We start from the raw sequence: 24,978 nt of genomic DNA, 5'->3' as shown, positions 1-24,978 counted from the left end.
TATTTTTAAACTGATTCCATAATCAATATTAGTTGCAGCTCAACAGAAAGACAGTTGTTGGTTTTCATCTTTGGAGACGTATATTGAATGAATAAGTCAAACAAATAATCATATAAATAGATACGATCAAATTATTAAATTTAACCATGAAATACTGAAATAATCCAATTAGTTACTAATTGATAAAGTGGCTTAAAGTGTGAATCAGGTGAAATGGCAAAAGAAAATCACACATGGTCATAAGCTTTGTGATCATGAAAAGGTACATATTACGTATATTACATTTTGTATTATCAATACAATACATACAATGTATAATGTCTTATTCATTTAATATTAGGGTCTCTGGGCCTCCATACACTTTTTCTTTTGCTGCTTGATTCAGAGTAGATTCTCTTAGAAGGAACACACTCACTGCCTTCAGTTCATGACAACAAAGGTGCTTTAAAACAAATCATAACTTTCTAACAATCGAAGGTAATCCTGAATTCCTGAAGTGAGCAAATGGACGTGAACGAGGCCCAAAAAGCAGAATTCGGTTGCAGTTCTAAGGTCCCGAAACGGGAAACAGGTCCGGGTCTCTGCTGGTTTCATTTATCTTTCCGGGGAGATGAACATCACCTCCTGCCCCATCACCTATTACGGGCAGAAATATGACAGAGTCTACGTGAGTAATATACAAAAGTCGTTTGTAGTCGCGATGCCTCTCTGTGTTTGGGGTTATTGTGTATCAGCTTTCAGTTGTTTTATGTCACTTTGTAATAAGTTAGTCTTTTTGTAGTTCTTTTTTTTTGTCTGGGGTTGTTTTGCTCCTTTTTGTCGATGTTTTGAGTCTCTTTGTAGTTGTTTTGTGTCTCTTTGTGGTCAAGTCCTGTCTCTATAGTTGTTGGGTCTTTTGTAGTAATTTTGTGTCCGTGTAGTTGTCATTTTGTAGCTGAAAGCCAGAGGGGGCTTAAAACATTGGGCCCCTGTGCTTGTGCCCAGTAGGCCAATTCAGTAATGCATCCACTATCTCCTCTGTGATTTCTCAACAGGTGGCCTTTGATGCTAACACATTTTCAGTTTGCTTCAATGGCTTGTACAAACCTGGAATAAAAAATGACTGTATTTTGATGTCTGGAGGGACGGCTGACAGAGGTGACCTGGCAGTTCTTACTCAAGACATACCCACTGGATCTGGGGTTCATAAACTTCTGCCAAACCTTAGAAATGCTGGGAAATGTGTCAACATAATTCCTTTAAAAGACAGTCAACAATCGGAAGTGAGTTTTTTTCATTTTCATTATTGACCAATGTTACTGTCATGGTAGATAAATACAACATTTCAGCGTAATTTCAAATCAAAGCCTTTTCTTAGACGTCTGTGTCCACTTTCTGTTGTCAGATTGAACGAGTTGAACTCGGCAACTTTGGGACACAAGCAATTCTGGCAATCAAGACATATTCTGGGTACCAGAATGTTGATGTTGTAAGTATAAGAATAACATTTAGAGAAATATCAATGATTTGACAGATGTATTTTGTAAAATGTGATGGGACTTTGGAGGATAATGAGGCAGATTCAGTGGCTCAATCAGTATCCCACATTGGTTGAAGGTATTCAGGCAATCAACATAAAGTGTTCTATCATACTGACAAAAAGGCTAAATAATGAATCATTTCAAATGCAAAACATGACAAAATGTAAAAAAAACTTTTCCTGGCACTTTTCACGAGGCAGATACACAAGTCAATGGTCTTACAGTTTCTAAACAGAAGTTCCAGACAACTGATACAAACAAGGGCATAATCACAGATGTCAGTGGATGCAGACTCTCAGGTAAGTACATTCAATCGTTCCTAAAGTGCAATTTTAGGCCTCAAAAGCAAATATTAGAAGTAAATAAATTGCTGTCATGTAAAACAACTGCTAGTAAAGTTGTCCATTTTAAACTACCTCCATACATTTTTCTCAATTCCTAGGCTTTGCTTATAAGACAAATACAACAGTGAGGGACTCAAACATATGCTCTACTGTAACCTGTGATGTGAGTGGAGTCGCTACTGCCGTCAGCGATTGTGGTCCCATGGAGCGTTGCCAAGGCAATGGGAGGTAATTATTTAGAGAAATGATAGAAAGAAAATGTCCCCAAAAAATGTAAATTTCTCTTTCTAAGCTTGTGGTGTAGTTCTTTTCTCACAAGGAACTCAATCTTAATCAGTCTGACAGTAAAAATGGTAGTGCAGAATTACATTATAGCTGTCCTGTTATGCTGCGGTCACACGAAACAGAAGCCAGTTTGACCTCTGGATCATTTGTGTTCATTTAAGTCACTCGTGCTAGATGTGCCATAATGGAGGCGATTCTTACCTCCATGTAGATACAATACCAACGTTTGGAGAAATGCGTTTGAAGAAACGTTTGAAGAAATGCTCAGATCCCATCCTTGCCTATCGTTTTAACCTATCTTCAAACTTTTGGCACCATCAACATGATGCCATTTCATCCTGCCTTAAAGGCTATGGCGAGAGATAGTTTTTACAATATGTAACTAACGCTCTTTGCATTGACTTTGTATGTAATCGAGCCACTTGATAAGTGTGCTTTGAGTTTGGTGTGAATGCACCAGTAAGGCACGGTCACGGCCTGCAGTGCACTCCTATTTTATGCAAGCGAAGGGGTGAACAAAAATGTACTTCCGATATTAGCATCTTCGGATACAGTTGGACAACTTAACTTTCAGCATCTTCATCTTTACCAAAACGCTGATATTGCTATTTTTTGTTTTCTGTGTATCCATCTCACTCCTTCTGCTGCAGTTGCGTGTTGAACGCGATGTGCTCTGTGACCGGCTCGACTGTCATCGATTTCGTTGGCAGAGTTCAGTCTGTCCCGGACCGGTGTGGTTACACTCTGATGGGGTCCTTATTGTTCCCGGGCTTGCAGTTGCTGGGGGTTTTCCAAGAAAGACGCCGTAAAGATGTTAGTTTTTTGGATCGTGTGATACTGCAGCTGGAGGGGGCCGGTGTTCAGATTTCCATGGAACAAGGTGGCCGGGTTCAGGTATGTTACCTGCTGCCACAAGTAATTTGCTTTAGATCTCATCAATCGCTGATGTACAGACCACTCAGGTGGTCACGAGCCACACAGGTTGAGTTCATTTAATGACAGGAAACGGTCGATATGCATTTTCATTCTGCATTATAAGTACTTTTACTTTTCGTAATTTATGTAAATTTGGATGCCAATAATGTTGTACTTTTACGACTCATATTTGGAATGCATCGCTTTGACTTTTTTTTATTTTCTCTAATGTAAAATATCTGAACATTTCTTTAAACACTGGTAGTGAACTTTAAATGGTATCACACAAGGCAACTTACAAAGGATTTCTTCCATTCAACCACTAGACTGTTTGAGTAAGTGTCTCTTTTTTTCACTTTGCTCATCCTCTGCGATGAAGCTGGATGACAAAGTGCTGACGCTCAACGCCAGAGCTCAGCTGGTCCATGGTATAGAGCTCTCCAGGGACCAGACAGGAGTGACTGCCAAGATATCAGTCTCCAACTACACTGCGTCTATCCTATTTGATGGCTACACTACCCTCATCCACGTGACAGGTACACAAACATATAAACCTAAAGACTTTGATAAAATTGTGGTTCCTATCATATCACTCTCCTCTTTCTCATACTGTATATAGAATAATATTATTATCAGTAATTTTAGTAGGGTAATGCCAGTTGGAATAGTTTTCATGAACAATGGCAACTCCCTCTTTGCAGAGGAGGCATTTAAGGCCCTGCTCACCAACACCCCTGCACACTTATCTGGAGGAAAACATAAATGCTTTTAGTCCTGTTTAGAACATGGGGAAGTTGCGCACTTCAGCCTTGCATGGCTGAAATGAGTATTAGAACAACAAACACTTAAAAAAACGTTTTACATTTAAAATGTGGATAATACCTGGAATTAGTTCTGCCAAGATGTGTGGATACTTATGTAACATCTAAGATTAAGTAGTTTGTTGGATTGCGTGGTTACAAGGGTTATGTGAATGAGAGAAGTGTAGTTTGCAGTGGAGCCACAGACATTTAAGATGGTATCATCTGCATAAAAATGGACATTGAAGTACTGATTAAAAATAATAATGGTAGTTATGTGTCGTAATGGACCAAATGTATTATATTATTACTAAAAGTGGGTAATAAAATATTATATAAAGAATAGCGACATATCTTTAAGTAGGAAGGTACATGTATGATAGATGGGCTCATTCTGAATACATTTTCATTACCACATTTATTTACAAACATCAAGTCTTTCTTCCATCTATTTTTCTGATAATTACTTATTTACATGCATGTCAAAATACAAAACTGTGCTTTAAATGTGTGTGTTAATTCTCTAAACTAATGAGGTAATGTGAGAGGAATCCATTATTATTTAATTTCTTGGGTATTTATTCCAGTATATGGATCCCAATATCGATAACTCAAACAAGGTCTGTCACGTAACTACTTTAGGTTTCGATGTGACCACCCTGTAGGCCTAATCTTGAGTTAAAACCAGTGAATACCAGCTACTTAAGTGTGCTGCGTGCTCGTCACCTGTAAAAGTTTTTTCTTCTGAAACCGGGCAGGAACAAGTGGAGCAGCCGTGGATGGTTTATGTGGCAATTCCACGAGGTCTTTCAATGAAGAGAAGGTTACTGGACACTGGTCTCCTGGGTAAGACCTCCAAACACATCATGTAACTGACTACTACCTCTCTTTGGAATGAAAGGGTTTAAAATATACTGCAGTTTAAGTATTAAGTTGCTGAGCAGTCTTGTGCTATTTGTTGTCCCACAGCTGTGAGATGCAGTATGATGACACTGCTGACAGTACAATCAACTGTGACACCACAACTGAATGGTAAACACAGACTAAACTCTCTTTTGATTTATAAACAGGCATCACTAACCTCTGTGGCACGCTTCACCACGTTTGTCATTTGGCGCTGTCTTCTACACCTAAACCCATTTTAATGTGTTTATTCTCATATGTGCCATAGTGTCCTTTATGACTGAACTTCCATGCCACATTTTCACTTGGACAGGTGTAATCTCCTGAAGCAGGCTCCCTTCACTGCTTGCAACAAGCACATCAACCCAGAGCCCTTCATAACTGCCTGCACAAACACTTTGTGCAAATATCCTGCAGTGGATGGTCTCAAGTGCCAGAACCTGGAGGCCTACGCCAGGGCCTGCAGCCACCACAGCAATGTCACGATGGAGAGCTGGAGGAAAAAGACCAGCTGCCGTGAGGCTGTCTTACATTATCTTCGGTTATGTTTCAAGATGACCCGAATGAACACATCAACTAAATATTATTATATTGTCTTAAGCACCTTCTACACCATATGACGTTCCGTGGCTCTTTTTATTAACCTTTAGGGTAGATATGGTGTTGTTATGCTAATTATCAGGTCAATCATATTAAAACTGGAAGACATTGTTTTTTTACCTGCAGCTGCTGTCCCTCAGGCCTTCTGTAAGGACAGATTCTGCAGTGCTCATGAGTTCTGTGGTGAGCGGGATGTTGGGGAACCCAGCTGCCTCTGTCGGGCCATTTTTGCCTCCAAGTACAGATCAACGGGCACTTTTGGTAAGTCAGCTATGACGCAAGAAAGTCACAGTCATCTTAACTGCTACTTCATTATAGGCTGGGGGGATTTCTCAAAGCGAGAGCTGTTTCACATTTATGGACTTTTATGATAGATTTAGTAGCATTTGTTTATTAGTATAGAATTTTGCAATATTCTTTGCTGCATATAATAACATTCAGATTTAGTGCTCAAGAGATCCAATTTACAAATGCACAAAAGAATCCTTTATGACATTTTTAAAAACATATTTTAGGTCTTTTCAAAGTTGCATTTATGATTGCCTCTTCCTGATCTGTGCTGATGTATGTTGTTTGGAAAAAGCTAAAGGAATTTACTGTTTTGTAACGGGTGTTCAGGTGAGCCAACGGTCTGCCAGCAGAGTTCTACTTCAATCATTATGGCTAATTGTCTATTGGAGGACAAGAGCATTGATTATTCAGGCTTACACCTCAACGACCAGGCCTGCAAAGCTGAAATGGACAACCTGACCCACATGGTGATGTTCAAGTTCAATAGCAACAACACTTGTGGTACAGTGATCATGGTGGGTACCTTCTATTTTTTGTCTTTTTAAAGTAGCAGCCAAATCCCTTTCAACACTAGAGACGTACTGTTCAAGGTAATCATTCAAGGGTTGCAGGGAAGTAAATAGACCTGTACAAGTAGTCAGCACACTGTAGCATTGGACCGGATGTGCATTGACAATGTCTGTCTGCATGTGACCTTCAGGCAAACAACAGTCAAATCATCTACAAGAACACCATCATGACACAGAATGTCTCCACCTATGGCCTGATCAACTGTCACAGCCCAGTGCATATTGACTTATCCTGTTGTTACACTCAGCCTGATGTCAAGACCGTTGCCATCGAAGTCAAACACAGGTGTGTGATGGGAGTACAGTATAACTCCAGAGTTATCATCTTTTTGTTTCCAAGCCAAGGCGGACTGAGCTTCACTTGGGCTTTAGCTGTGTTTCTACAGCATGGCACGGCTCTGCTCGACTCGACTCACTTCTTTGGTATCAAGCCCTTTGCTGGTACCCACTCAGTGTAGGCGGGATTCTGGGTAAAGTGAAAGAAAGAAAATGTGGTTGCTATAGATGTGAGCTTACTAATTAAAATTGTTTAGTAATGATTCTCTCTGACCAATCAGTGGTCTGCAGTGCTTCAAATCCACTATCTAGTTTCAGCTCAGCTAGCTTGGAACCTCGACCGAGGTGGTACTAAAACCAGTACCAGGGACCAAGTACCGTCCACAATTTTTGCGAATGAAAAATATGAAAATAACTATCCTATTGTTTAGAAAACTAAACTGGAATGCTTTGTGGACAGGTGGCTTTAATGTGCAGACCGAAGCCTAGTATAATTAAGAAGTAGCTTTGCTTTCCAGCTCTGTAATCCAGGAGATTACTTCTGGAGAATGGAATTACAATCTGACCATGAAGGCATACACCGACCCTGACCGCATGAACGCCATCCAGACAAGCAACGACATAGAAATGAACCAGAAAATCTGGGTGGAGCTTAAGACCGATGGACTGGATGAAAGAATGGTCCACGTGGTGACTGACTCCTGCTGGGCAACCGATCAGCCTTCGCCAAGTGGAAGCCTGAGATATGACCTCATCATCAAAGGGTTAAAAACACAGAGATGCTCTTTCTGATTAAACCTCTTGTTTTTGTTGCTGGCCAGTCGCTGACATGCTTTCTTGTTTTTGTGTAGCTGCCCTAGCCCTACTGACCAGACAGTGAAGGTCGAGGGCAATGGACTGGGAACGTCCAACTACTTCTCTTTCAACACATTCCAGTTTTCTGCCAAGACTGGTGCGGTCTACTTGCATTGCCGATTAGAGCTGTGTGTCAAGCAGAATAACGCCTGTGCCTCGGTACGCCCAGTCCCTGAATATATTCACGTTAATGCACAAATAAGCATACATTTGTAAGCATATTAATCTCTCTGTCTTTTAACTGCTTCACAGCTGTGCAGTCACAATGATAGAAGGCGTAGATCTGCCACGTCTAAATATGAGGATGAAAACCCCGCCTTCATCAGTATGTCCTGGACTTATTAGGTATGTTCAGCTGTCCGACTGATTACGACTCCCAACCCATCACACCTTTCAAGCTCACTTTAAGAAAATCCAGGACCTCTGATGAAGGTCCTTTAGACCAAAAACTTAAACAAAGTGTACACTGCATACATGTGTAGTGTGCAGATACTGTATCTCTTCATATCAGTTTGAGCTCACTTCATGAGACACAACTTGGAACTTCCTACAAACTGGGGACCCCCGTTATCAGGTTGTGCAAATCTCAAACAAATACCAGAAAAGGACATGTCGCAACATTTTCATCCTACACAACCACATAACAGGTAGAAGCTTACCTCAGAGCTTAAGATAACCATGTCTACCAAAACACGTTACTACAGTAATTCTACAGGCAGTGAGCATCAGTACATTTCAGAGTATTCAACATACAGTGGACCAATGGGAACATGCACGGTTGTGAACAGTGTGTCTGATTCATAGATTTTTTTCAAACAAAACTGGAAAGAGTTGTATTTAGACAGAATGCCTCACACACAGCTGTTCTTTCAATTAGGACAAGCAAGAAAGGGATACACCCCTCCAAGTCCCCAGTGCACCAATTAGAGCATGGCACGTAAACAAATACACATGCAGGTTACTCCCCAAAACCTGCGATTTAAAGGGAAAAGTAAAAAGTTCATGATAGTGCCACCACAACAATGAGACATCATATACACTTGCACAGTACACAGTGACACCTAGTTTTTACAGTCATTAAGACTTGACATCCTCATTCTCTCTTTTTTACAGTAGAAGTTTACTAAGTGGAATACTTCCAGATTGAGTTGTTGTTATTTTGGGTTTAAATTTGGGAAGGGACCCCAAGACAAAATAAAGAGCCTGAAGCTGAAGCCAGCCCTACTAACGCCATTGCTAAAAGAACATATGTGCTCTGCCAACTTATCCTGAGTGAGCAAAGGGAAAAAAAGAAACATAGCACACCGCCATGTTCAAATGTTTATAAGAGTAGGCAACAACAAAAAAGAGTTGACAGACGACTAGATGATGGAAATGAACCAACAACCCAAAATACTTAGACTTCATACAAACCAACACACTTTTGTTTCTGGCCTTCATTCCATTTTTTTATTTGGCTGCCATTGTTGAGAAGAATTGTGGAATTAACAACTAACCACGACTTGGATTTGGTTATCTTCCTAGGTTCCCATGGAGAATCGGGCTGACCAACGAGCTCAAGACTCAAAAAGATTCCTGCTTTGCGCTGATGAAGAGTCTGGGATCAGTTATTATTGCTGTGAATCTATACCAGCACGAGTATTCGGGGGAAACAAACTGATCCTTATCTAGCTTTAAATTAGTGTTGTCTTGTTTCGGGTTCTAGGGTTGATTCCCCTGAGATGGTGAACATGATTGCTTTAGCATTGGAGAGGTATGCATTGATTAGCAGCACCTGACAGAGGCATTGCCATTATTTGAATCCATTTGGAGAGGGAGGGGGATACCATGTTTTGAGGAGTTTTGTTGTGATTGTTAGAACTCAAAAAAAGACCTCAGTGGACTTGCACTTTCTTCTGACCAGGTTTGGACAAAATTGCAAGGTCCTGCAAACAATGTGGGAATTAATTGAATTTAAAATGTACAACCCTTGGTCTGGAGCCTCAAAACAAAAACATGCTGTATGTTTTATCTACCTTTTTATTATAATAGTCTATCAGCAATAAAGAACAAAGTATGGTAATATTACATGAGTTTTGTGTTTTCTTTTTTGTCATACACAATTGTAACCCTATCACAGACCTAATTCTAGGGGCGGCTGTAGGTGAGGGTCATGGGGAAAGTGATCGTCCCGTAACCACAAGGTAGCCGGTTCAATCCCCGCTCTCCCTATAGTTGCATGTTGAAGTGTCCTTGAGCAAGACACTGAACCCCCAGTTGCTCCCCGGGTGCTTCACTGCAGCCCACTGCTCCTTAATAACTAAGGATGGGTCAAATGCAGAGAAGGATTGACCCACTGTGGGATCAATAAAGGATACATTAATTCTTAAAAAGGTATTTATGCTAAATTTAAGATTAGAGATGTGATCTTTTGCTGCTATTAGCTTTGGGGGGGAGCATGTTTCACCAGCTCTATGTTCATGGCGCTGCAAGTAGCAGTGTAAGCAGCACTCTTGTGTCGCGTATGGCCATTGAAATTGAACAGGGAGATAAGTGGCACAAACTAGTGGGTGATTCAGTCAAATGAGGCAGCGCACAATGTTGATATTATTACCTATAATCTATTAGTCTATTCCTGGCAGAACATCCACCTGCCGCCAATCTGATGATGTTGTCCACAAGCGAAAACTCAACCCAGTACGATATAATTTGCATTAAGAAATAACATTTAATGTGGTTAAAGCCGTGATGTCTGTCAAACGGTCTATAAGTTTACCTATACATTTTTATCTATAAATGAATAAGAGTGATTCTTGCAGTACTGTTAGAATCCCTGCAGTACTGTGAGCATATTTCCTTCTTTGATGAGTGTTTGGTCAACCTTACTTTATTATACACTTTGCTGTCATCACAGTTCTGTATATGAGTGTACTTGTGCGATCCCACACTGGAGCTGAATATAAGTGTCATTAATGCTCAAATGATAATAATAATGTTACGTTTTAATCAAGGAATAGACAATGTCATGTCCACCTGCATGCTTACGCGTGTTTGTTTCAGTTTGGAAACTATCCGTTCACTGTACACAACTTCAGAGTTTGTTGTCGTTGTTATGGACACAACGACACACGCACACACATCGTGTTATTAAGACCCACTGGGGTGAACGGCTCTCGGCGTGCAGCCCATTAACTGTCGCTGTGTACCTCTCTGGCTAGGACAATGTTCACACCTGCTTTCATTAGTGTCACATGATGACATCGGAGCAATCAGAGGTGTGACTGTGAGATCTAAAACAAGCTCTCACGGCAACACTTGACGCAATCATTGCTAAATAGACCGTTGTTGTTGTTTTCTACTGAGATCATTTCTTTTTAATGACTAAACTTTTGTGACTCGACCTTATTACTAATTGAATAATTCGGTGACATTAAAACACACTGTGCCTTCTTTTATAGCTGTAATATATAAAATATAAAAAAACGTCCTCGTTGTTAAGACGTTCTTTATGTTTGAGCATCACTCGTAATCTTGTAACTATGAGAATCTGATTGGGACATATTACTTTTTATATTGTGATCAGTTGCTCACAGTACAACTGTAGGAAATGAGTTTATGGGATGTTGTAGCCGTTAGGTCACTCAGGTCAGTTTACTTTCCCTTATTGGTAAGAGTACCCTTTAATATAAGCCAGTGCAAACCTAATTCTGCATTCACATCATAACCCTCAGACTTTTATTATGATAAATGTTTATCTCCTGAGTTGTATTTCCAAGTTGGAGGAATTTCTAAACTTTCCTCCAACTACAGAGGTGTCGGCTGAAACCTGGCTGCAAAGGCACCATTTGTGGTGATTACATGTCAATAAACTTTAACAATTAATTCATGAAGTTGGTAAAAGATCTTTCTTACCGTTTTATATACTTTCACTTGTTATTGAGCTGTCACAAATACAAGTTGGAATAATCACTGGAGTTTCTTCCCATTCTGGAGAAATTATGAGAACTTTTTTCTTTTCTTTTTTCTTTGGCCCTCATGCTGAGTGTTCCAAGGATCAGCTACCAAATGCAAACTCTACATTTTTAATCATCTCCAGACCCTTTATCTGCTTAATTTGTCATTTGAGTAACGAGGGAACATGAAACCATCCAACAATTGTCCAATTACTTCAGAGCCTCTGAAAATGGGGATGTAAAAATGGCTATAATTCCTAAACTGTTAATGTGGTGTTTTTGTTTCATCCATTGAAAGAAAATTGTGTTTTCAGTTCATACAGAACAAAAATAGCAAGTATTACTCAACAATTCTTTGCTTAACTTTACTAAGAAGCACAACTAATTTCCTCTCCCAGTGGTCCCGACTGTGAGCATTACTATGGCCATGTATAGTTTTAAGTAGTTTTATTGTATATTACTGTCATGTCTGGTCAAATGACGTTGTAACACATTGAAAATGTCCTCATTTTAAAACGTGCATGAATTTAATGAGTACATATTTGTTCTTCATAGGTTTACTTGAAATTTCACTGTAGCCTAATCCTATGACCATGTCAAATGTAATGCTATTTTACTGCATGCCTCCCAGTTTTTTTTTTAGAAGGAAATAACACCTTCAAATTCCTTCTAACAAAATATCCTATGTTTAAAGTAAAATCAAATATTTTCCTTCAGAGATATGCTTAAATTCTCGATTCAGTCATGTTCATGATTACCCTGACTTTGAACTTTCCACATGTAAAAGATATGGAGGGATCCAAGGAAAAGAGAGACAAAGGGTGAGGTCCAGGTGGCGGTGGCGTTGGTGGGGCCGGGGTGTCTGTGTAGACCAAATGTGCATGTGGGATAGAGTATGAGTAAATAAAGATTGGTTCCCGCAAGATTCTTTCCTTACCTACCATTGCTCTACAATATCCTACGCCGCGGTTATTGGTAGTATTAACTTTCCGTCATTATTCTGCATACTACTCTAATCGCATGAATCTGTTATGTCATATGCATTGAACGCGTCATAATCCTGTTACGTAGTAGAGAAATAGAAAAGGAGAGATAATAAGTCCTTTGGCGCTCCGTGTCCAGCTTTGAACCACTCATACATAGCAATGCTACTTAACGGTCCATAAAGCTGAACCGCACTCCACACCGTCTCTCACTTCAGACCTCCTCGCCTGCCGCATCTCTACGCACCGCTCAGGATACCTGTCCCCCTTCACGGACAAAGTATTAAAGTCCACATTCTTGCCGTTCGTTTCTTTGGCCTGTTGCACTGCCCAGAGTTTACCGCCTCAAACTCCGACCACCATCCTTTACGACATGCCACCATGTCCGACGTCCCATTCACGAGTCTTCACCCCCCACTGATCCCTTCAGCCACCGGATGCCAGTGGTATCTCATTTCACCGCTCCAACCTTCTTTCCACAACCCCCTCTACCCTTCTCTATCCTTCTCCCCTCCATCCCTCGACCCCATACCCACTTCCCTTCCTGTGGGGCGACTGTGGCTAAGTGGCGAGCAGGGTCGTCCTTCAATCAGAGGAACGGTAGTTCGATCAGCGGCTCTGGTAGCCGCTATCGATGTGTCCTTGGGCAAGACACTTAACCCCAAATTGCTCCTGTAGATGTTACTATGGTATGTGAATATGTGCGTGTGAATGTTAGCTACTCCTGATGTGCAGGTGGAACTTAAGCCCCTTCCATCAGTGTATGAATGGGTGAATGATGACAAGAAGTGGTAAAGTGCTTTGAGTGGTTGGAAGACTAGAAAAGCGTTATACAACTACAGGTCCATTTACCATCCTCCCTTAACCCCTTTACCGCTTCCTTAATCCAACCCTCTTGTTCCATCTCACAATAAACCATCTGTAAACTCGTATTGCTACATTACATTACATGTCATTTAGTTGACGCTTTTATCCAAAGCGACTTACAATAAGTGCATTAAACCATGAGTCCAAACTCAGAACAACAAGAATCAAGCAAGTACAATTTCTTCAATAACGTTAAACTACAAAGTGCTATCAGTAAGAGACATTTAAGTGCTACTAAAGTGTTAAACTACAAAGTGCTATCAGTAAGAGACATTTAAGTGCTACTAAAGTGCTACTACGGCTCTACCTTCCCTATTCAAGGTATAGTCGAAAAAGATGTGTTTTTAGTTTGCGACGGAAGATGTAGAGACTTTCTGCTGTCATGATGTCAATGGGGAGCTCGTTCCACCAATGAGGAGCCAGCACAGCAAACAGTCGTGACTTTGCTGAGTGTTTAGCTCGAAGTGAAGGAGCTACAAGCCGATTCGCACAAGCCTAGCGAAGTGAATGAGCTGGGGTGTACGGTTTGACCATGTCCTGGATGTAGACCGGACCCGATCTGTTCGCAGCACGGTACGCAAGTACCAATGTTTTGAAGCGGATGCGGGCGGCCACCGGTAACCAGTGAAGGTCGCGGAGGAGCGGAGTAGTGTGGGTAAACTTCGGGAGATTGAAGACCAGTGGAGCAGCTGCATTCTGGATGAGCTGTAGAGGTCGAATGGCATTAGCAGGTAGACCTGCCAGGAGGGAGTTGCAATAGTCTAGCCGTGAGATGACCAGAGCCTGGACCAGAACCTGTGCCGCCTTCTGAGTGAGAAGAGGTCGTATTCTTCTGATGTTGTACAGCATGTACCTACAGGAGCGTGTTGTTGCGGTAATGTCGGCAGTCAGGGAGAGTTGACTGTCGAGTGTCACACCGAGGTTCCTGGCAGTCAGAGTTGGAGCCAGCACTGAGTTGTTGAAGTTAATAGTCAGGTTGTGGGTGGGAGAGCCTTTTCCTGGAAGGAGAAGAAGTTCAATCTTGTCCGGGTTAATTTTCAGGTGGTGTGCGGACATCCACTGAGAGATGTCGGTCAGACAGGCAGAGATTCGTGCTGCTACCCGTGTTTCAGATTGGGGAAACGAGAGGATCAGTTGGGTGTCGTCAGCATAGCTGTGGTAGGTGAAGCCATGCGAGCGAATGACAGAGCCGAGAGAATTGATGTACAGAGAGAAGAGAAGAGGACCAAGGACTGAGCCCTGAGGGACTCCAGTAGTCAGAGGACAAGGCTCAGACACAGATCCTCTCCAGGTTACCCGGTAAGTGCGGTCGGTGAGGTAGGATGAGAAGAGTGAGAGCGCGGTGCCTGAGATACCCAGGTCCTGGAGGGAGGACATGAGGATCTGGTGGTTCACTGTGTCAAAGGCAGCGGAAAGGTCTAGAAGGATGAGGACAGAGGAGGGAGAGGCTGCCCTAGCAGTGTGAAGCTGCTCAGAGACAGCAAGGAGGGCAGTCTCTGTTGAGTGGCCTGCCTTGAATCCAGACTGGTGGGGGTCTAGAAGGTTGTTGCTGTGGAGATAGGAGGAGACTTGGTTAGAGATAGCTCGCTCTAGAGTTTTGGAAAGGAAGGGAAGGAGAGAGACAGGTCTGTAGTTATTGACTTCAGATGGGTCAAGAGTGGGTTTCTTCAGGAGAGGGTTGACTCTTGCCTCCTTCAGAGAGTTAGGGAAACAGCCATTGCCGAAGTTATATTGTATATTACTAGACCGGGGGAAGTCTGCTCAAATGATGTTGTAACACATTGAAAATGTCCTCAATGTCCTCACTTTTTTCAAGTAAATATTTTTCAGAACATTTTATTGTAGCCTAATCCTGTTCCGAATGACCCCGGCTATGACCATGTCCAACTTGATGCAGTTTTACTGCAGGCCTTTTTTTTTTTTTTTTTACATAAAAGGAAATAACACCTTGAAATTCATTGTTACAAAATGTCCTATCTTTAAACTCAAATTAAATATTTTCCTTTAGAGCTTGGCATAAATTCTCGATTCAGTCATGTTCATGATTACCCTGACTTTGTACTTTACACATGTAAAAGAGATGGAGGGATTAAGAAAAAAATAAAGACAAAGGATGGGGTCAGGGGTCGGGGTGGCGTTGGTGGGTGGGGTATAAAGGGGTAGATAAGCTGTGTGACGAAGACATTTGGGGAGAAGCTGAGCAGCTTCTCTTTTTTGGCGATGCAGTTGGAAAGTGTTGAACTCTGCTTTCCACAACTCCCTAACTCTTCCTGCAAGAAGCCGGCGCCTCCTTCTTTTGGCACTGCGCTTATTTACTTAATTCTGTCCGTCATCTCTCTGCTCACTGTGGCTCTCAACCTGCTGGTCATCATCTCCATCTCACACTTCAGGCACATAACCTTCACAGCATATGATAAACATGTTGCTATACTGTCTTTAGATTTGTAGGAAGAAGTGGTTTCCTGAGATCATTCCATCATTCTTGATCATTACTGCTTTTTGCTTGACTGTTATTGATCACATTTGCTGATTGTCTGAACAATGTTGATATTCTCTCACTGCAGACAGCTCCACACACCCACCAACCTCCTCCTCCTCTCTCTGGCTGTCTCAGATTTTCTTGTCGGCATCTTGGTGCAGCCAGTTGAAATCCTGTTGAAACAGACCTGCTGGATGCTGGGTGACCTCATGTGTTCACTGTATTATGTTCTACCTTTTATCATACTCTCTGCCTCCGTGGGAAATATGGTGCTCATATCCATCGACCGTTACGTGGCCATTTGTGATCCCCTGCATTACTCCATCAAAGTCACTCATAAAGCTGTAACAATATGTGTTTTACTCTGTTGGATTTGTTCTTTTTTCTATGCCCTTATTCTTCTATTTGATAACCTGAAACCCCTGGGCAAAAATAAATCCTGCTATGGTGAATGCGTGGTCAAGATTGTAGTAATTGTTGATCTTGCTTTCAGCTTCATTATTCCCATTACTGTCATCATTGTTCTAAATATGAAAGTATTTGTGGTGTCTGTGTCTCAGGCTCGAGGAATGAGGTCCCACATTGCGAGTGTCTTACTCGAGCTTTCCAAGAGGGATAAGAAATCGGAGAGAAAAGCAGCCAGGACTCTTGGTGTTCTTATACTTGTGTTTCTGATATGTTACTCTCCATTTTACTGCAGCGTTCTCACACACTACAGTGGCTTGACCACTTCTTCAAATGAGGCCACCCTGATTTCTGTGATGTATTTTAACTCGTGTGTAAACCCCATCATTTATGCCATTTTCTACCCCTGGTTTAAAAAAACTATTAGATTTATTTTCTCATCTCAGATGCTGCAGCCTGGCTCCCGAGATGCCAGCATACGGTAGAAAGACTGTGGAATGAGTGCAAAGGCTGCCGTCCTCACGTTGTGTTTGTGTGTGTCAATATATGAATCCATACATGTAACTATATGATTCTACATTGTAGATAATGTGAAACACCGAATGACCCTTTCCTTTTAATATTATATATATTTTGTTCAAACTCAAATGTAAAAAATAAAAAAGACTTGTTGATGTATTTCATATTTCATCTGTTTGCATTAGAAGTCATAATGTAGTTAGTTATAAGCTAGTTTCCAGTCATGTCATTGTTTTAGGAGAACGACCAGTGTTACAAAATCAGCACACACAAAGTACTAAGCCATGCACTTTCACATCCTCTACACGCGTGTCCGTGTGCCTAATCAGAGCTCTTGTGTCTTGTATCAAGCCGAGCGAGTAAGGCAGTCACAGGCTAAAGTTGGTAGAAGCTTTTAAATGTTAAGCTCTTAATCAAGACGATTTCATGTCCATCCGCATGCTTCCGCGTGTGTTACAACCCGACTCAAAGGCTGCCACATAAATAAGAGACCAGAAGAGTTAAAACGATGAAATAACCACACGTATTTAACCCTTGTGTGGTGTTCATATTGTTGTTATTCATGTGGACCCACTGTCTACAATCATACAATTATATCTGAAAATACTCAACAGATGTTTACTTAATCCCCATTAAAAGCAATATAAATAGCATACATGGTTAATATTTGCCCTTTTATCTTAGATTTAATGTGTGCTATTTAAGTTGCTTTCATAATAAATGTGTAGTAAAAAAAGAAAAATCAATTATAAACAAGATATAAGTGATGCCCATGGCCACATATTCTCCCATCCCTATGTAGTGTACTCATGTGTACCACATCCTTGCCTTTCTTTGGCACATAGGATACACAAACTTGGAAGAGTTGACAGGCATGTTCTGTGTAGTCAGCAGTCGAGATGAGAGCTCAGACTGGTTTTTCCTTATCGTTCCTACCATGGTCCGCTTCCTCTTAGAGAAACAAGTTTTAAAAAAGTAGTTGCATGTGATGTTGTGTCCACTGAGTCCCTGAGTCACGTCCAGGACAACAGGGCCGAACCAGGCTTCCCTGCGTAGACTTGTAAGTTCCAAGCATATGAGAAAGTGGCATCACAGGCATCCCAGATCTATATACGTTATTTTGCAGGTTTAGATGGTATGTACTGCCTAAAAGGGCCCCTAAATGGCATCAGCTGCTCATCAATGGTGACATTAGGCCCAGGTTTGTAAAACAAGGGGAGGCGGTGCACCCACTTGTCCCACACTCTCCTGGATGGCAGCTCGCTCGTCTCTGCTGTCGAGCTGGTCTGTGGCCTCGGTTATCAAAGCGTATAATCCTGGAAATTAGGTGTGAGTTTTCCAGACACAGAAAGGTTATCTGCCAGTTTCTGCATCCCACAGGGGTTCTGTGGATTATGTCATGCGATCTCATGTTGTAGCTGTCACACTCCAGCAATCGGTTAAAGTAGCAGCTATAAAAAACGGAGATTATGGAGAGAATGACGGACATGATGATGGAGAGACCAAAACCATTCTTTTTCTCTGAAGGCGAAATCAATTGCCTTGTTGTTGTCAAGACGTTGAATTAAAGACACCGATAGTCACCACACTTAAATAAAATGTGGAGAAAAACATAAAAGAAGTACATCTAACAACAACGAAATGTACCACTGAGATAAAAGAATATACAACAACCCTTAAGTATACCCTACAGTACACCTGTTAGGATTAAGACAAAGGATGGAACATTGAAACATAACACACAATACTGTATTACATACGTTTTTATGTACATGATTTAATCGACATAAAATCGATATGAATAAATATTTCTCCCCCATAGAGTGAAAGTTCGCCTATTCCTTCTTGTGGTGGCATGGGGCGTGGTTAGGCTCACCTGCAGGGGGGGAGCGGGGGAGTGGCTCAGGGAACAGGTGCCAGGAAGAGGCTAACCCTAACCCTAACCCTCAGCTGCTTTGGATCAGGGGTAATGTGTCTTGCCCCTATATCAGGTGTGTTGCAGAGGAAGCATGGGACCGGCAGAGCAGGATCAAAAATAAAGAACATTGCCAAACGTCACACAACGTGTACTCATTCCTTGCTGCTGGGGGGTGGAAACCAGGGGGGTTGTGACAGGACGTGTTACACTTCTCAACTAATTAGTTCATATAAAATGATCAACAGGATAAAACGTGTGCTCAACCTTTATTACAGCCAGCTTGTAGTCATGAAGGCCCTGCACACCAACACAGATTTCCATTCATTCTGCACAAGTAAAAGGTAGATGGAGCTATTTCAGAGTAATGAGGTCATCGCGCTTCATGAAGGAATTGAACGTTTGAGTTTCAGGCACAAATTATGTTTAGCTGGTCTTTTACGTTCCTGTCTGCTCTGGGCCCTTTTTCTCATACGTGGTTCAACTAAGTCGATCAAATGTACTATTTTCCAGCTTAAATTAACACGATGATTGAAATCAGGTTATCCCGGTTTCTCAAAGGCTGATCTGCTCCAAAACAATCTCCTTAATTCGAACCAGACTTCAGTTCTCAGGATAATTGCGTGCCCGTCCGACTTCAACAGGGGGAAGCGTCGATCACTGAAACATGATTTTCTAACAGCACAAAGGCAAATAAACTCAAAAGGAAGTGCCTCTTTTTTCTCCGCTGACGAGCAGGAGATGATCATGAACGTATATGAGGAATTCCAGACCATAATCATGGAGCATCTAACACCACCACTGTGAGGGCTAGACAAGAAACATGGCAACATATCAGACAAGTTAAATGCGTAATGCTGCGTTCACATGAATATTCACAACGCTTTACTCGCGTGATTTTACTTGCCAACTATTTGTGGTTTATTCATTTAATTCATTCTTCACTTGTGCTGGAGAGGGGGCGTGGCTTATCTCTGTGGAAACAGTTATAACGTTCGCCATCCACCATGAAAGAAATAACCACTATTTCCGCTTTATACTTGTTCTGGAAATCCCACAAACATCGGAAAATCAAACCCCCTCGTGTCTGGGTTCATAACCTTAATATCATATATATATATATGTGTATGTATATGTGTATATGTGTATATGTGTATATGTGTGTATATATATATATATATATATCTCATCATCCGTAGGCTCACACAGCTCGGTAACTTTCACCGACGACGTCTAGATAAGTGGATGAAAATGTGCTTTCTTCGCATCCATTCGTCTGCGCATTGACTTTCTTGGAATCTACTCGCAACACAATTGGTGTGAACGCAGCATAAGTGTTCTCATCACCCCAATCAATCCAATTATATTTCTTTAAATGTGCCTGCTGGCAGTCGGCTTAATGGCATGCATCATCCAATGAGATCTAAAATAACTACTTCAACTCTTTCAGAACAAGTTGATAATATACTGTATATTTGTATATTCATGTATGTGGAGATGACCATATAGAACTTTTTTTGCATTTACTCGGACCTGAACAGGGAACGTAATGTACACATCCATGAGTCTCTTAAGCACTAAATAAACTTTACGAACGGCACGCAATAGCTTTCCCCATGTTCTGCATCGCCGACACTGTACAACTATGCACCACAATGTACTACAAGGCTCTGCATACAGTCTGTGAGACCGGCTGCAGCGTTTCGTGTTCAATGTAGGCTCAAGAAGGTCTGTAAATAAATGATTCCTTGTGGGAAGAATCGATAGCGCTCGTATAGGAAGTCATCATCACGTGATAAATATTCTCTCCCTATAAAATGTTAATCTAACTAATATCGCTCCTTCCTCAATGGGATCTCAAAGGAAGGGGAGCTGCCATTTTCTTCTGGGGGCGGGGCCAGTTTATCCAGCTAGATTTAATTAGCCTGCGATGGGGCAGGCTCAAATTTTTGGATGTGTTGCTATGGTGATTTTGCCAAACTTGCTTCGTGGAACCGAAAACCCCAGACTTGTGTAATCTCATCCGGAAAATTATCCCGCCAGGTACGAGAAATAGGGCCCTGGAGGTGGAAATGTGTGGTGTTGTGTTTATAACCATCTGCGTATTGTCACCTTTTGACTGGAGCCCAGTTTCCATGACATGGGCTTATTGTTGTGGGGCAGGTTATGACAAATCATTTTATGATCATATCAATAAAAGACACATTGTAATACACAGTTGGATGGATGGATGTCATTAAAGCTGATTCCAGAAGTAAAAAATACTCTGGTGTAGTGAAGAATACAAATAATGTTTATACTGATAACTTAACTTGTCTGCAAATTGGCATCAGAGCTTTTGATAGCACAGAAAAGAATCTGATAACCTGTCAATAATCATTAGGTTATAATCATTTCAATCAATAAAAACATGACATAATAAATTCAAAGTTATATGCTTTATTGTCATTGCAGTGTTTCACATTTGTATTTGTTATGTGTTTCCCCATACTACTGACAACAATTTATGAAAAACAATATGAAACGGTCACTTTGCTGGAAGTTTTTCTGTTTGCAACATGGTTTAAAGATGTTGTTTTAAAGCAAATGAGTAATTTAAATAATGATTAAAATATAGATTATTAGTCATGTTAAGGCAACTTCAACCAACATAAGAATAAATGAATGAGGCCTAATAATGTTCACACGAAAGTTAAAGGTGTTTTAGAAAAAGATACATTATTTTCTTCAAGGGGTGTTGAATTCAGTTACCGGAAGACAAAAACAATATTTCTACTTTTGTATTTAAAAAAAAGAGTCTCTGGTGAAAGCCAACTTGCTAGAAGAATCTGCTCTTTATTTATTTACCTGACAAAGGTTATGTGCTAAGGCATAGTTTAATGAAGAGCCATCTCTTGTTCCATCAGCACTTAGTTGGCTGGTGAAGTAGCAACAACAACCTTTTCCACCATTGTAATCACAAACATTCATCTCTACATTATGTTGGCATCACAGGAGTCAGGCTGCAGTATCTTAAGTGTGACAATGAGTTTAATAGATCTCCTAAACCAGGGGTAGAAAAAAGCATATACCACAGGGTTTAGACAGGAGTTAAAATAAAATAGCCAGACCACAAAAATTGAAACCAACACACTTGTTGACATCTCGTGGCTCGCAAAAGGGGGATAAAAATAAGGACAGAAACATATTAAAAACACAACCACGACAATGCCAAGAGTCCTGGCTGCTTTTCTCTCAGATTTCTTAGCGGACACTGTAACCGAACCCTGGAGTGTAACAGCTGCAATATGAGACCTCATGGCTCGAGCCTGAGACACAGCCACCACAAACACTCTCATGTACAGAACTATGATGACAGCAATGGGGCCAACAAAGGTCATCGAGACATCAACAGCTCCTTTTATGAAGTTGATTACAACCACACACTCTCCGTAGCAGGAATTATATTGATCTGGATGTTTCAGGAAATCCATCAGCATCACACCATTATAGAAAACAGAGCAAATCCAGCACAGGCAAATGCTGATTTTAACTCTTTTGTGGGTCACTCTGGTGGGGTAACTCATAGGGTCACAAATAGCCACATATCGGTCAACTGATATAAGGACCATGTTTCCTACTGAGACAGATGTAAGGATGAAAGAGGCATAGTAAAACAGTCCACAAATCAAGATCCCCAAAAACCAGCAACCCCCTAAAATGAGGATTTGAACCGGCATCAGCAGGAGGCCAACAAGGAAGTCTGAGACAGCCAGGGAGAGGAGGAGGAGGTTGGTGGGGCTGTGGAGCTGCCTGGAGAGGAAAAATATCATCACTGAACATATTATTGTATGTAACAATTGTAAAAATCATAAGAACATTATAATCTGTTAAAGCGTGAACAGTCAAATAAAGCTAATATGACAAATTACAATGAAATATAGAACATGCATTGAACACACTGATTATTTGTTGAGAGTTTTTTATATGACTACGATATCTGACATGTTTTACTTCTAACTTCTCTATAACAGATGCAGTAAATGTATCACTTCTGTATTATACAATGCAATACATTTAAATTGTTTGAACATCTCATCTAAAAATTTTATTTTCACAAATTGTGTTATTTTAACAAAATCTCTCTTGACCCAACTCATTTAAAGTTCTTCATATTGAGATTAACAATATTATATTATGTTTGTAAAATACTCTTCATGCCTGAAATGGGAGATAGAGATGATGACCAGCAGGTTGAGAGCCACAGTGAGCAAAGACATGGAAGACATAAAGACGTAAAGGAATATGGTCTCGGAACGATGCTCCGTCGGCTTCCTGCAGGAGGTGTTGAGTAGTTGTGGAAAGCAGAGTTCAGCTCCTTCCAGTGTCTCCATCATCATGAGAGAAAAGGAGACAAGAGGCTGCTGAGCTGTGGCACCTTTCTGACCAAAGTCCCCAGTCATAAAGCCGATAGTATCTCGCTCCTCCCTCTATTCCCATGACCGAAAGAACAAGAGAGTCGTTCGATAATAAAATACATTTAGAGTTTAACCAGATATTGACATTGATTCTTTAAAAAAAATATATATATATATATATTTTTAGCAAACATTTAAGTGACACAAATGACAAATTATTAATAATAATGTTGATAATGTCGATAATAATAATAATAATAATAGATTGAATAAAATATATATCAAATTAACATTGTATTAAATGCCCGGCCTCTACTTTTCAAAGCTAGATCTGAGGAACAGACCACAATCTGGATGTATTAGGTTTGGGGCTCAAAGAGGAAAAAAGTGGCCAACTCCCCTAGTGGACACTATGAGTACATCGTTTTGCCATTTGGTGGAATCATTGACCCTGCTTCCAGGTGCTGGTCAACGAAGTCTTCTGATACAACTAACATCTCTGTTTTTGTTTACCTAGATGACATTTTCATTCGCATTTTCATCAGCGTTTGTTCTAGAGAACAAACTCTTCGTGAAAGGCAAAAAAAATGTCAGTTTCCCGTCTTGGAGGCGTCTTTCCTGTAGCTCACTGTCAGTGCTAGAAACATCCCAATGGACCCTGTCGAGGTCTCTGTACGCCTGCAGTAAGACCTGTGTTCATATTCTCGGCATTAAGTCAGACACGTTCAATTCAATTCAGTTTATTTTGTATAGCCCAAAATCACAAATTACAAATTTGCCTCAGAGGGCTTTACAATCTGTACACAGGACCTCACATCGGATTAGGAAAAACTCCCCAAAAAAACTGAAAAAAATCTTTCACAGGGAAGAAAGGGAAGAAAACTTCAGGAGAGCAACAGATGAGGATCCCTCTCCCCGGATGGACAGAAGTAATAGATGTCATGTGTACAGAATGAACAGCGTTACAGACTTATAACACATTCAGAAATGTATGAATAATGAGTAGTAGGCATGGACCACAATCAAGAGTTCTACAATCCACGAAACAGAAGGAGGAAGAGAAGAGGGGGGGCATCAGCAGGGCCACGGCAGGGGGCCGGCCCACCAGACAGGAGGCATCGCGAAAGAGGCCATACCAATGAGCCTCGGCCCTTGAGGAAGGAGGAACAAATAAAGAGGCAGGGCCATTGGGAAGGAGGCCAAGTCCAGACCAGGGGCTGGACGCAGAAAGCAGGGGCAAGGAGTCAGGACCCATGAGCCAGGACCAGCTTCAGACACAGCCAGGTCCAATGGACCCTATGAGGCGAGAAGGCACAAAGACTCTGGGGAAGAAGGAGAGTTACTAATGTGCAATGAAGAAACGTACATTTGTCCATAGGGAGAGAGAGAAGAGGAGATAGGTGCTCAGTGTATCCTAAAACGTATCCAGCAGCCTATAAGACTATAGCAGCATATCTAGGGGCTGGACCAGGGCAAACCTGATTCAGCCCTAACTATAAGCACTTGTGGTGTATTCTCCGCTTCCTTAAAAGATCGATTTCCAACATACCGATTCACATGTGCTTTTGGTCAGTGGCCCCTCAAAACAATGCCCTTTTGACCTGTTGGAGGGGGGGTCTGTTCCTGTGCCCGGAGGTCATGTGTTAGAGGCCTTTGTGCGACCACATCTGTTATGTCCAAATCTTGTTATAGGATACTCCTTCCTGTGTCTGGAAAATAAGTGTTTAGATTGGGGGTTCCTGAGTGACGTTATGGATCTCAGGATCTGAGCACGACAAAGTGGGTATATAACTGAGCTGCGGTGCAGTCTCAGTAGACTCTCCATTTGACTGCGAAGTCTCCGGGCTGACTAGTCGCTCGTTAGGACCTGTGATTCCTCTCTGTAATAAACTCCATTATACCAGAAAGAACAGTGTCCACGGAGATTCCTTCATCCTCATTCTTCAACATCACTGCCGCTTGAAAGATACAACGCACTATTAAAAAGGAAAGTGTTAAGTCTATTCTTAAATGAGGTGACTGTGTCTGCCCACTGGACTGAAAGTGGAAGCCGGTTCCATAAAAGAGGAGCTTGATAACTGAAGGCACTGGTTCCCATCCTACTTTTTAGGATTTCTAGGAAC

At 41.3% G+C, this 24,978-nt stretch overlaps 3 protein-coding genes and 1 long non-coding RNA gene across 4 annotated transcripts; 3 read left to right on the top strand and 1 right to left on the bottom strand.

Annotated features, from left to right (window-relative positions):
• The first annotated feature begins 385 nt into the window (after positions 1-385).
• Positions 386-1,488, top strand: LOC117750925. Its single transcript, XR_004611831.1, has 3 exons — positions 386-667; positions 1,123-1,262; positions 1,385-1,488. It is a non-coding gene; the product is annotated as an uncharacterized LOC117750925 (long non-coding RNA).
• Positions 1,489-1,550: 62 nt separating this feature from the next.
• LOC117750536 (alpha-tectorin-like) lies at positions 1,551-8,912 on the top strand. The gene is made up of 15 exons (XM_034561791.1): positions 1,551-1,604; positions 1,717-1,819; positions 1,963-2,092; positions 2,800-3,043; positions 3,444-3,600; positions 4,623-4,710; positions 4,834-4,896; positions 5,081-5,283; positions 5,494-5,628; positions 5,986-6,173; positions 6,359-6,513; positions 7,022-7,267; positions 7,355-7,517; positions 7,611-7,703; positions 8,883-8,912. Exons 1-14 carry the CDS (start codon positions 1,551-1,553, stop codon positions 7,701-7,703), a joined length of 2,022 nt encoding a protein of 673 aa, XP_034417682.1. The 3' UTR covers positions 8,883-8,912.
• Positions 8,913-15,360: 6,448 nt separating this feature from the next.
• LOC117750815 (trace amine-associated receptor 4-like) lies at positions 15,361-16,575 on the top strand. Its single transcript, XM_034562191.1, has 2 exons — positions 15,361-15,530; positions 15,705-16,575. The coding sequence occupies exons 1-2, from the start codon at positions 15,361-15,363 to the stop codon at positions 16,507-16,509; spliced, it is 975 nt and encodes a 324-aa protein (XP_034418082.1). The 3' UTR covers positions 16,510-16,575.
• Positions 16,576-21,430: 4,855 nt separating this feature from the next.
• Positions 21,431-22,831, bottom strand: LOC117750787 (trace amine-associated receptor 13c-like). Its single transcript, XM_034562147.1, has 2 exons — positions 22,659-22,831; positions 21,431-22,250 (listed from the first exon to the last, which is right to left on the bottom strand). The coding sequence occupies exons 1-2, from the start codon at positions 22,829-22,831 to the stop codon at positions 21,431-21,433; spliced, it is 993 nt and encodes a 330-aa protein (XP_034418038.1).
• Positions 22,832-24,978: the final 2,147 nt, after the last annotated feature.

The sequence above is a fragment of the Cyclopterus lumpus genome, chromosome 21, assembly GCF_009769545.1.
Source record: "Cyclopterus lumpus isolate fCycLum1 chromosome 21, fCycLum1.pri, whole genome shotgun sequence".
NCBI lineage: Eukaryota > Metazoa > Chordata > Actinopteri > Perciformes > Cyclopteridae > Cyclopterus > Cyclopterus lumpus.
This window is presented reverse-complemented; position numbering and strand designations above follow the sequence as displayed.